The 11,162-nt window shown below is 54.6% G+C and overlaps 1 protein-coding gene across 1 annotated transcript in view; it reads right to left on the bottom strand.

Annotated features, from left to right (window-relative positions):
- LDLRAP1 (low density lipoprotein receptor adaptor protein 1) overlaps positions 1–1,020 on the bottom strand; it is a 56,921-nt gene extending 55,901 nt beyond the window's left edge. The window contains exon 1 of the mRNA XM_040619012.1: positions 824–1,020. Within this exon, the coding sequence (XP_040474946.1) occupies positions 824–911 (88 nt within the window). The 5' untranslated portion in view covers positions 912–1,020. The remainder of the gene's footprint in view (positions 1–823) is intronic.
- Between the last annotated feature and the right edge of the window lie 10,142 nt (positions 1,021–11,162).

The raw sequence follows: 11,162 nt of genomic DNA, 5'->3' as shown, positions 1-11,162 counted from the left end.
CCTTGAGAGTAATTTGAGACGGGGAGGGGGGGGGGCCCTTCCAGCCTCCCAGACGCCCCCGGGAGAAGGGAGAGGTGGCGGCGAGTCTGCCATTCGCCTGGGCGCCCCGGGACTTTGGAAGCCCGAGGGGGAAAGTGCGAGAGAAAACAGGTTTCAAAATTAGCCAGAACGCCAGCCTCGCCGCCTAGACGTGGGAAGAGGAGGGGACGCAAGGGTCTGGATGGCTCCGGGTGTGAAAACCTCCTGAGACCCCCAGGCTGCGCCTCGCCCCCAACCTCAAGTAGGTACCTGAGAGCCCGCTCACACCTGAGTCGGTTTCTGGGCGCCTGGGAGTCAAAAGACGACCTCAAGGGTTGGCGGGGGGCGGGGGGAGGCACGTGGGCTCCCACCCGCCGCCGACCTCGCGGCTAGGGCGCAGGGTATCTCCCCAAACCCCGGTGCCCACTCCTCCCCCGGGCACTGTCTCGCCTCCCGCGGAGCTCCTGTCTCCCCTCAGCTGCCCAGCGCGGCGAGGGGGCCAGGTGCCGGGCTTCGCGCACGTCTCTTCCCCTCACCTGCGGCCCTCCGACTGCCGCCTTCACCTGGGGACCCCGAGCTCCGCGCTCTCTCCCTCAGCTTCTACCCCTCCTCCCCAGCCGCACAGAGCTGGGACGGGAGTGGGAGCGCGACTTGACCCCGGGCGACCCCCAACCCCGCAGGACCCGGCAGGGCCGCAGGGCACCGGGTAGAACGCGCCTCTGCCCCCGGCACCCGCGGGAGGCCGGTCGCTCGGCCCGACCCCCGCCCGGTCCCCGCCCGGCCCGGCGGACGCTCACACACTCACTCCGATGCCGGCCGCCGCCCCCCCAGCTCTGCTTGGCGAGGCTGGGGCTCCGGATCAGCGCCCGCCCCGCGGACTTGAGCGCGTCCATGGCCGCTCCGGCCGCCGCCACCGCCAAAACTCCGTCAGGGAAAACTTTCCGCCGGGGCCGCGCGGCGCGCGGGCTCCGCGCTCCTCCCCCCGCGGCGCGAGCTCAGCGCCGACGTCCGACGGGGCGGGGCGAGGGCCGGCCAGGCCCCGCCCCCGCCCCCGCCCCCTCCGGCCCTGCCTCGCCCCGCCCAGCCCGGGCTCCTGCTCTTGCTCCCCAGGGAGTCCCCACAAAGGGCGCCGCTAAGGTAGAGGGCCGAAAGCCCGAGAAGGCTCTTCTTTTCCTCCCTCTCCCAATCCCCTCTTCCTAGGATTTCTAGGCAGCCCAGCTGAAAGGTTCTCAGGGGCCATTTTACAGATGGTTAGACTTAGGGTCAGAAAGAAGGGTCTTGTCCAAGAGGAGGGTGATGCCCAGGGCAATGGGAGCCTTAGAAGGAGAGGTGGGAGTAGTAGAACTTTTCTGGGAACCGGGCAGGACTATAAAAGTTTTCCTTAGTAAGACCAGCTGGGCATTTTACTCACCCCCCAGCACCCAGGCTGCTCTCTGGCACCACCTGCGCACCTGGGCTGCCCCACCCCACCCCACTCCCCATGTAGTGGTATGGTCTGGGTGTTATGCTCTAACACTGCCTTGCTCTGTGACCTTAGGTAATTCCTTCCCCCCTCTAGGTCTTAATCTTTATCTGTCAAAGGAGATGGGATCCTATTTCTAGTGATCCTTCCAATCTGGCAAGGCCAAGTGCTGCATGACCTTGACCCAGAGCCCGCCATGCTTAGTAGGAGGCATTCTGAGGGGAGTCTGGATTCTAGAGTTCCTCCAGCACAGATGTTCTAAGTCCAGGATTTAGAATTCTCTCTAGGATCCTAGAACCTCCTGTTAGGCTTTGCAGTCAGAAGAGCACATGCCTCCGTGCCGCATTCTGGCTTCCAGATGGGGAGCTTCGGCAAAGTGAATTTCAGCCTCTAGGATTGCTGCTAGCTCAGAAGACAGGAGTCCTGTTCCCGTGTTGGGGGAAAGATGGGGCTGTGCTGTCCCCAGCTGGGTAGTGAGGCCTCACTGACATTCCTCTCTTGGTTTATAAACTAAGTGGTTTTTCGACCATCTGTCCTTTGCTCCTCCAAAACCCTGCAGCCAGCAATACACCCACTTTACAGATAAGAGTCCAAAGTCTGGGAGAGAAGCACTCAAGAAGAGTCTCTGCAAGTCAAAAGTCAGGATCAAACTCAAACCCAGGCTTATAGGCCAGAGTAGAACGCTCGGGATTTGAACCTGATTCCTTCTTTTGGTGGTTGTGAACTTACCTTTCTGAGCCTCATCTCTAAAAGCGGCAACGACACCTATTCCAGGGCTGTCTGTAAGAATTAAAAACATGAGTTCATGAGTTGGAAAGGCAGAGACTTGTCCTTGAGAACTCACCTATGAAGTTGCCTCCTCCAGAAAGCCTTCCCTGACTGCCACCCCATCTGTTAGGCTTCTGCCTTTGGGATCCCACAGACCTGAGCTCTCAGCATTGCGAGCGTTGCTGTTGCCTGTTTCAACTCTGATTGCCTCCACTACACTTTGGGTCCTTCAAGGGCAGTAAGTTTTTCTGATTCATTTCTGAATGCCTAGCAAGGGGTCCAAATGGAGTTGGAATACAGTCAATGTTCCTTTCCTTCCTCTCTTCTTCCCACCCTCCCTCCCTCTCTCTAGCTTTTTACCATATGAGGCTGTCTTCTCCCACAAAAGGCTGTGGCGATGGGTAGGAAGGTCCTCAGGGCTGAGCCCCCCAGCTCCGTACCCTGAGCCAGCTGGGTCCTGGGGCAGTAGAGAGAGCATTCTGGAGCCTGAAGGAAAAGCAATCACCCAGGGCTGGCAGGTGAAGGGCAGCTGGTGGTGTCCGGCTGGCGGGGGGCACCATATGGGCCTAGTGAGCAGGCAGGCCTGAGAACGCTGAGCCTGCAGTGAAGGCTGTTTCCAGGCCCATCACATCGTCCCGGAGGTGACTTGCTGGGAGCTGTCAGCCATGTATCGCCCGCAGAGGGGCAGCCTGCCTGTGCCCCTTCTGCCAATCCAGGAACAGAAGCAAAAACAGAAGGTCAGAGCTGCAAGGGGCCTCCTCTGAGGTCACCATGTCCAAACGCTCCTTTCACAGGTGAGGAGCCTGAGGCCAGAGAAGGGCAGGGACTTGCCCAAGGTCACACAGTGAGCCAGGACTGGAAGCCAGATCTCTTCCCATCTTGGATGCTTATAAAAACAGAGAGGGTGCAGAGAAATTTTGAAAATAACACCAGTATTCAAGGAAGAGTTTTAAGGTGATTTTTCTTCCTTTTTTCTCTGTTTTTCTCATCTGATCTAACTTTGTAAAAAATTTTTGCAATGATCATATAGCCTTTAATAATCAGAAAGAAAAATGAATAAAAGAGGGGCGCCTGGGTGGCACAGCGGTTAAGCGTCTGCCTTCGGCTCAGGGCGTGATCCCGGCGTTATGGGATCGAGCCCCACATCAGGCTCCTCTGCTAGGAGCCTGCTTCTTCCTCTCCCACTCCCCCTGCTTGTGTTCCCACTCTCGTTGGCTGTCTCTATCTCTGTTGAATAAATAAATTAAAAAAAAAAAGAAAAGAAAAATGAATAAAAGAGAGGAAGAAGCTACATCTGGTTATAACTGGCTTTTGTCTTTAGGAAAATGGTGCCAGAACTGTAATTTTACTGTTTTCTCCCCCACAGGGCCCTCATGGGATCCCAGTGAGATAGTGGGTGCCAGAGGGTTGGGAGGGCTCTCGGCTTCTCTCCAGCTATCACTTGGGCTTGCAGTGGGACCAAGACAGAAAGAAGCCTAGCCTAGGAACAGGAGCCCTGATTTCCTCAAGTGATCTGTCCTCCCTACTTGCCTGAGCCAATCCCTTTACCTGGCTTGGCCTTAGTTTTTCCATCTGTAAAATGGAAGTTTTTACAGCAGAGTGTGTTTTCTTGCCCCCCACCAGCAGAGCACAGTACTTAAACACATGGGTACTGGAGCCTGAGATCCTGTCTCCCCTACTCCTTTACTTCATGACCTTAGGTTTGTCACTTAAATTCCACAGACCTCAGTTTCCTCATCTGTAAAATGGGGATTATACATCATGGATGGTTGCCAGGATTAAAAGAGCTAACGTTTGGAACATGTTTAGAATTATGCCTGGCCTGTGATAAGTGCTATATATATGTGTGCGTGTATATGTTGCATATTTTAATAAAACTAGAATCACTTTTCTGACTGCATGAACAGTAAAGGTGGAATGGCTATTATTATCATAATTCTTGACTGGCCCCAGCGAAGAGAGCTCTCTCGCAATTGGAACCAGCCTGGCCCAGTCTGAGCTGCGGGGAGTCCAGCCTCCCCCATCGTCCCCACCCCCACTCCTGACTGCTCAGGCCCAGATCTGAGACAGCCCTCTCTCAGGGAATCAGAGGGAACTTGGGTTACTGGTGTGTCCGAAGCACAGGGATTACTGCTTAGTCTTGGCTCTCACCTTTCGCCCCACCCCAGGACCTCTCCTGCCTACTGTGTCCCGTTGATCCAGCCGCTCCAACCCGTTGCTTCTGAACCCTTCCCTCCTCAGACCCTCCCCACGCTGCTTCCTCTTCCAGAAACATCCAGCCAGATTGCCTCCTCAACTCTCCCAGACTGCTCACCGTTGCCCCAAAGGTCTAGTTGGCCTCCTCCCTAATACCCAGTCACAGCTACCCACACACTTGTCTTCCCTGGCAAATGATGATGACACCTGTTTGACCTTGGAGTTCTACATACTTGGGCCCTAAAACCAAATGCTCTGTCTGTATATATGCAATCTCAGCCAACTGGGCTTCAGTTTCCCCATCTGTTCAGTGGGCATAACACCTGCTTTAGAGGGCTTTGTAAGGGGAAATACTCGGCCTAGTACCTGCCAGGGGGCAAGTGCTCAGTAAACGGTAAGTCTGGTTACCATTCATGTTTTATGGTTCTGGGTGAGCCTGTTAACCTTCTCCAGCCGCTGAGCACGCCCCAAGCAAGGGGGCCGGGACTCATCCTTCGCCGCAGGGCTCCCTGAAACAGCTGACCAGCGCCCGGCCCCGAGGAGGCGCCCAGTACACATGCAAGGACTCCACTTAAGTTCTGTCCTCTGGTTCTCAGCATGTGCCCAGCAAGCGGGTAACCCTCCGCAGCTGGAGAAGCAGCAGCACCTAAAGGGGCTGGGGAAAGTGCTCCTGAGGGGCCCTACCCCCCCAGGCTGCCCACCTGGGTAGGACCAGCAGCTGTCTCCTGCTTCCACAGGGAGCTCTTCGCTTATGGAGCTGCTGAGCTAATTAAGAGTGACAAAGCACCATGTAATTGCCAGCAACTGAGGAGTCCCCTGCCTCTTCCTGTCCCTCCTTCCCTTTGTCCTCTTTGGCACTCTCTGACCTGGAGGCCTGGCCTGGAGGCAGGCGGAGTGGCAAAAATGAGCACAAATTAGTATCAGGAGACCCGGAGGCTGGCTCTTCTGCCCTCCTCTTGTGTGGGACCCTGGGCTCCATTTCCCCATCTGCAAGGGTCTTGAACTTGTGTTAAGAGCAGGGACAAGGCTACAGGGCCAGGCCAGAGGGCTCTGCTGAGGGAATGGGCTGTACCTGCCAGGTGGGTTGAGGCAGACAGCCTCAATAAGGCAGACAGGCTTGGGTTGAAGTCCTAGCCCCGCTTCTCACCTGCTGTGTGATCCTGGGCAGGCTGCTTATCTTCTCTGAACAACAGATTCCTCATCATCAAAATGGGATTCGTTTGACAGCACTTAGCTCTTACTAGGAGAACCTTCATTTGTCCTAGATGGGTGCCTGCAACAGAGACTCCCTGGACAAGCACATCTCTATCACAGTGAACACAGACACAGAGGGTTGGAAACTTCTAGTGCAATTTGATAGAGCAGGTGTATGTCTTGAATCTCATAATAAAAAGAAAGGCTTGTATTTTTTTCATTTTGCTTTTCAAGTAATTCATTTTCCTTGTATTTTATAAAACTATTGGTCTATGACAGATTAGAAATATTTTTAAAATGGTCCTTCTCCACGGGTGGTTTGAGAAGCATTGCTTTAGAGCCCCTTGTAAAACAGACATGGTCACAATGTCACCACAATATTTACATAGTTCTAGGGTGTGATTTCCAGGGACCTTCCACTTCTGTGGCTCCCGAGCCTTCAGGATCAAGACCAGATCTCTTAGCCCGGCTTTCAAGGTCCTCCTTACTAAAGTCCCAACCTACCTTCTTCTCTTGCCTTCTTCCCCATGACACAACCTTGTAATACAAGGTTCTCTGTGCTCCCCCCCCCCACCTCCCATGCCTCCTCACCCCTCCATGCCTTTTCCTGTGCTTCTCCTTCCATCTGGAATGCCCTTCTTCACTTTGCCCTAAAACTGGCAAACTCCTAATCATCCTTCAGGGCCCAGACCAGATGTCCCCACTCTTGGGAAGCCTTTCCCAGTGCCACCCCTGCCCCTGCCCCAGGCAGGGCTACTTGCTCCCTGCCCCGGGCTCCGTGGTGCACGCGCTACGGGGAAGCAGGGTGTTGCGGCAGTGAAGGCTACATGCAAGATCAAAAGTCACAACAATGAGGGATTCGGACGTGATGTTGCCGATCCTGGGCAGGTGACCTCGTACTGTTGGGCTTTGTTTTTCCATCTATATAGCGGCACCTACCGTGAGAGTAGAGCTGATGCGTGGAAAGTTCCCAGCACATGAACACATGGGAGAGACTCGAGATTCGGCAGCTGTTGTTAGCATTATTTCTCTGGTGGATAACGTCCCAGGCTGTTTTTTCTGTCTCCCAACAGACCGGTTGCTCCTTGAGAGCAGGGACACTTGAGAGTGTCTGATGTACCTGGATGTTTCCTGGGCTCTGTGCAGGGCTTTCTTTTGGGTAAGGGTCTCTGGCTGCTGCCTGCCCCATGGTGCTAGTGACATAGGAAAGACGTGAGGGTTCAAAGCCGACAGCCAAGAATTCTTGAGATGTCCTTGGTGCAAGAAGGTGGTTTTATCAAAGCATGGGGACAGGACCTGTGGGCAGAAAGAGCTGCACTGGGGTCATGAGGAGTGGCCCATTATAGCCTTTCAAGTTGGGAGGGGTTTAGGGATAGCGTAAGCCTCTTAAGAATTTGGAAGCAAGATTTCCAGGACCTTGAGGGACTAGCTATTGTTGGGAAAAGGTCATTTATTACTGTCTAATAAAACCTGAGTCATGAGACCCTTCAGATGTATATTGGTGGGTCATATGCTTGGGAGAAGACGGCCAACAGGTATCTTGGGGTGGAGGGCAGCGGGTTGAGATAAAGGAAGTTTCCAAAGGAATTCTTACGTTAAAGTAGACTTACAGAATCCTGGAGGCGGGGAGGCTAGGACTGCCTTTTGCCCTTAGCAAAGTATTACCGTCGAGGCCGCTGAGTTCCTTGAGGAATGTCACTCTGCCTGTTTCAAGGACTTGTCAGTGGGCTCTAGGTGGTAAGGAAACTTAATTTTTCTTTTGCCTTTGTTTCCCATATCACTAGTGGCTGTGGCTCCCTAGTGAGTGGAGGGCTGATTAACCAGCCTGTGGAAGAATTAAAGAATTTTAAGAATTCTTAAAGAATTAAAAGATTTTTTTGTGTGTGCCAATTTCCATGTAGTAAAAACACCCACCAAGGACAATTTCAAGTTACCAAAAGTTTAACAACCTGCTTACAAAGTTCCTGAGTATTTTAACAGTCTGCTTCTGCGAGCCACCCAGCTCCAGCACCCAGGCCCAGCACCCAGCTCCAGCTCCCCTCTGGGTGTGACTGTTCCGAGCAGAAGGGCAGCCAGAACAGGCTGGGGCCTGTAGTTGAAAGACGGGCTGCTTGTGCCCTCCGCCCAGCCAACCCCCTGAGGGCCACCGAAGGAAGGGCCATAAGGTCGCAGTGCTCCACACAGAGGTCCTCACTCATCCCCTCCCCTAGGCCTCCAGCCCCTTTGTTCTCTGTGAAATCACATCTGTCTCCTCCCTCAGCAGGAAGAACAGCAGCTGGACCAATAGGGCCCCGATGATCATCCGTGACTCTTGGGGTCCTGGGCAAAGGAGGGAGGCTGCCTGTGCAGCCAACAGGGACCTCTTTGCAGTAATGCTGTCCCCACAGCTGTTTCAGGTAACCTTGGTCACCTTGTCCCTTGGTCACAGTGGGGAGCAAAGAAAACTTGTGCACAACCTCCTCTCACTTCTCCATCCTCTCCTCTCCTCTGGACGTGCCCAGCCTCCAAGTCTTTGCCTCTGCAGGTCCCTCCATTTGGAATGCCCTCTCCCTCTCCCCCTGCCCCACTTTCCACCCCATTCAATGCTCAGCTGCAACAGTACTTCAAGAAGTCATTCACCAGCAGAAGTCTCCAGGCCCCCTCTGCAGGTACAGTTGGTGCCCCTTTTCCAGCTGTTTGCCCTCGTGCCCTGCCCCTCCCCCCCGCAGCAGCAGTTCCCCCTTGTGATGCTTTTTTAAAATGCAAAGTTCTGGCAACACCCTCTGAGCCTTCATAGCTAACAGGCAGGGTGGGAATCTGTGCCCCAGGACCTTTGGATATACAGGACTGAGAACCTGAGCTGAGAAACCCTATCCTAACTCACTGGGACTGTGGCTGATTCACATGCAGGCCTCGAACCCCTCACCAGGACCACGTGCTCCATACGCCTCCGTGGGATGGAATCTAGCGTCTGCTGCTGAGGCCACCCAGTCTGGAGGGCCCATCCTCCAGGCAGCTAAGGATTGCTCTGTACTCCTCCCCTGGGGGGCTGAGCACCGGAGCCAGGTGAGCTTTGGACTGAATTGTGTCTCCCCCTCCCCAACAATTCATATGTTGAAGCTCCCCAGTGTGGGTGTATGTGGAGGTGGGGCTCTCAGGAGGTGATGAGGGTTAGGTGAAGTCAGGAGTGTGGGGCCTAATCTGATAGGATTGGTGGCCTTTGTAAGGACAGGAAAGAGAGAGATGGCTTCCGGGCGCTGCGGCAAGGCTAGGAGAAGGCCAGAACAAAAAAGGTGCCTGTCTGCAAGTCAGGAAGAGGGCTCTTACTGGGAACGGCGGGCACCTTGATCTTGGACTTACCAGCCTTCAACTCTGTGAAAAAAAACACAGTTCCGTTTCAGCCAGCCAGTCTGCAGTATTCTGTCCTGGCAGCCTGAGCGGACCGAGGCCCATGCTGTGCCCTGTGCCTGGAATGATTTTCCCCTGATCTCACGGCGGCTCCTTATGTCTCTCAGATTTCAGCTGAAATGACATGTCAGAGGGGCCCTGCTCCTACCTCACCAGAATGCCGGCTCTCCAGCTGCGGGAACCGTGGGTCTCCTGCTTAACTCCTGAGCCTTGAACCCTAGGCGTCATCCCGGGGCCTGAATAAATGTGTTAGGTTGTTCTAAATATCCAGAATCTGACCACGCATCCTTCAGGGCCGGTCCGCGTCCCCATCCCCTCTCCCGGACGACTGCAGTGGCCCTCTGCTTGTCTTCCTGCCTCCTACAGTCTCCTCCCAACCCCACAGGAACCCCTTAGATACCTAAGTCTGATCATATCGCTCCTCTACTGAAAACCCTTCCTTGGCCCCCCCTTTCTCTCAGACCAAAAGCGCCAATCCCTAAACTGGCCCCCAGGGCCTTGCAGAGATGGCCCCTCTTTCCTCCACTCCAGCCACATGGGCCTTCTTGCTGCTCACGGATGATGCATCAGGCACGTGGCCAAGCCAGGGCCTTTGCTGTTCCCTCTGCCCATAACACCCTTCCCTCTGAAATCTGAGTGGCTCGTTCCTTCTCATTCTTCATCTTTGCTCAAACATCACGTTCTCACCAAAGCCTTCACCGAACATGTGTTCGGAATGACAACCGTCCCTCCCTCCAGGGCTGGCTTCTGGGAGCGCCAGCAGCACACTGGCCCAGGACCCCGTGCTCGGAAGGGCCCCCGCTTCGTACTTTATGTTCCACCATCACTGTCTCGAGGTTCTTGATCATTTTATCTTTGGATTTGTGTGTCGTACGTAGAGCCTGATGGGTCGAGGGGTGCGCCAGGAACTCGGCCTCAGCTGGCATGTGCTGCCTGCTTCCCTGCTCATCGGAGCCTCTGGCCCCAGCCGGCCTCCTCTCTCTGGCCCCACCCAATGATTGTGGCTGTCTTGGGTGCCTGGCAGGACCCCCCGATTTCGGGCACAGGACAGGGGGGAGGGGAGGTCAGGGGCACGCCGTCCACAGCATCTCGGGGCCGGGCATGGCCATCCCCACCCTGCACTGGCAGCGTCATGGCACATCTGGTAGGTGACACCGCCACAGCCGCATCTCAGCGGGGCTGACCCTGATCCAGGTACTGAGCACATCCTAGAATGAAGTTTAAAGACCCTTGGAGGTTGCCCGTCTGCCAAGGGCTGCAGCAGTGGACCCCTGGGCCCCGCCTTCGTCAGGGCTGCTATACATCGGTCCCGCAGCTGGTGGGAGGGATGATTTGGAAGGGGGTACTCGGCAGCTGTCAGGCATCAGGCCCCGGAGAGTGGGTGTGTCCCCCTAGTGGGGCAGGGCCCCAGGGAACCCAGGGAGTTTTTCCCCTGAGGGTCTCTGTGCCCAGGAGAGCTCCCGTACTCTTTGGCTGGGTGGCTGGGCTGATCAGCTCTTCCTCTTTCCAGTCTTCCGGTTTGACCTCTTCTGGCAGGTTTGGGGCACCCTTGGGGACAAGCCATGAAATAGAAATTGTGTAACTTCTGTGATTCCACATACGAGTTGAAGGCTCTAATATTTTCATTTCAAAGTGGGCATTGCACAATATAAAAACAAACGGTCAAACGCATCGTGATAATTTAAATTTAATTTTTTCTTTACTTCGCATATTAAATAGCAAACAGAAAACAGTGACAAGTCGAGAGACAGAGAGAGAGAAGAGAGACTGCAGAAAGAAGGGAAAATCTCCTGTGTACCTTTAACAGATCCTGTTCTCTGCGTTTAGAACAGGGCCCCACGTTCTCATCTTGCACTGGGCTCCACAGATTATGTGGTCGGCCCCATCTCCATCACTCCTGGTCCTGTTGTTTTGTTTTGTTTTGTTTTGTTTTGTTTAATAGCACTCGCTGCGTCTCGGCACTACAGAACTGACTTATTTCTTGTGGTTGTCTTTTATGGTCTGCTTCCCGCACCAGCATGTGGGGCCCCCGGAAGATGGGTTTTTTTATTTCTGTTTGGTTCCTGGCTGTATCCCTAGGCTACAGGGGTGCCCAGGACATGGTAGGAACTCCAGAACTGTTCAGGGAATGTTGAAC

This window comes from Ursus maritimus, unplaced genomic scaffold (assembly GCF_017311325.1).
Source record: "Ursus maritimus isolate PB19 unplaced genomic scaffold, ASM1731132v1 scaffold_32, whole genome shotgun sequence".
Taxonomy (NCBI): Eukaryota; Metazoa; Chordata; class Mammalia; order Carnivora; family Ursidae; genus Ursus; species Ursus maritimus.
The sequence above is the reverse complement of the archived record's forward strand: the minus strand, read 5'-3'. Positions and strand labels throughout refer to the sequence as shown.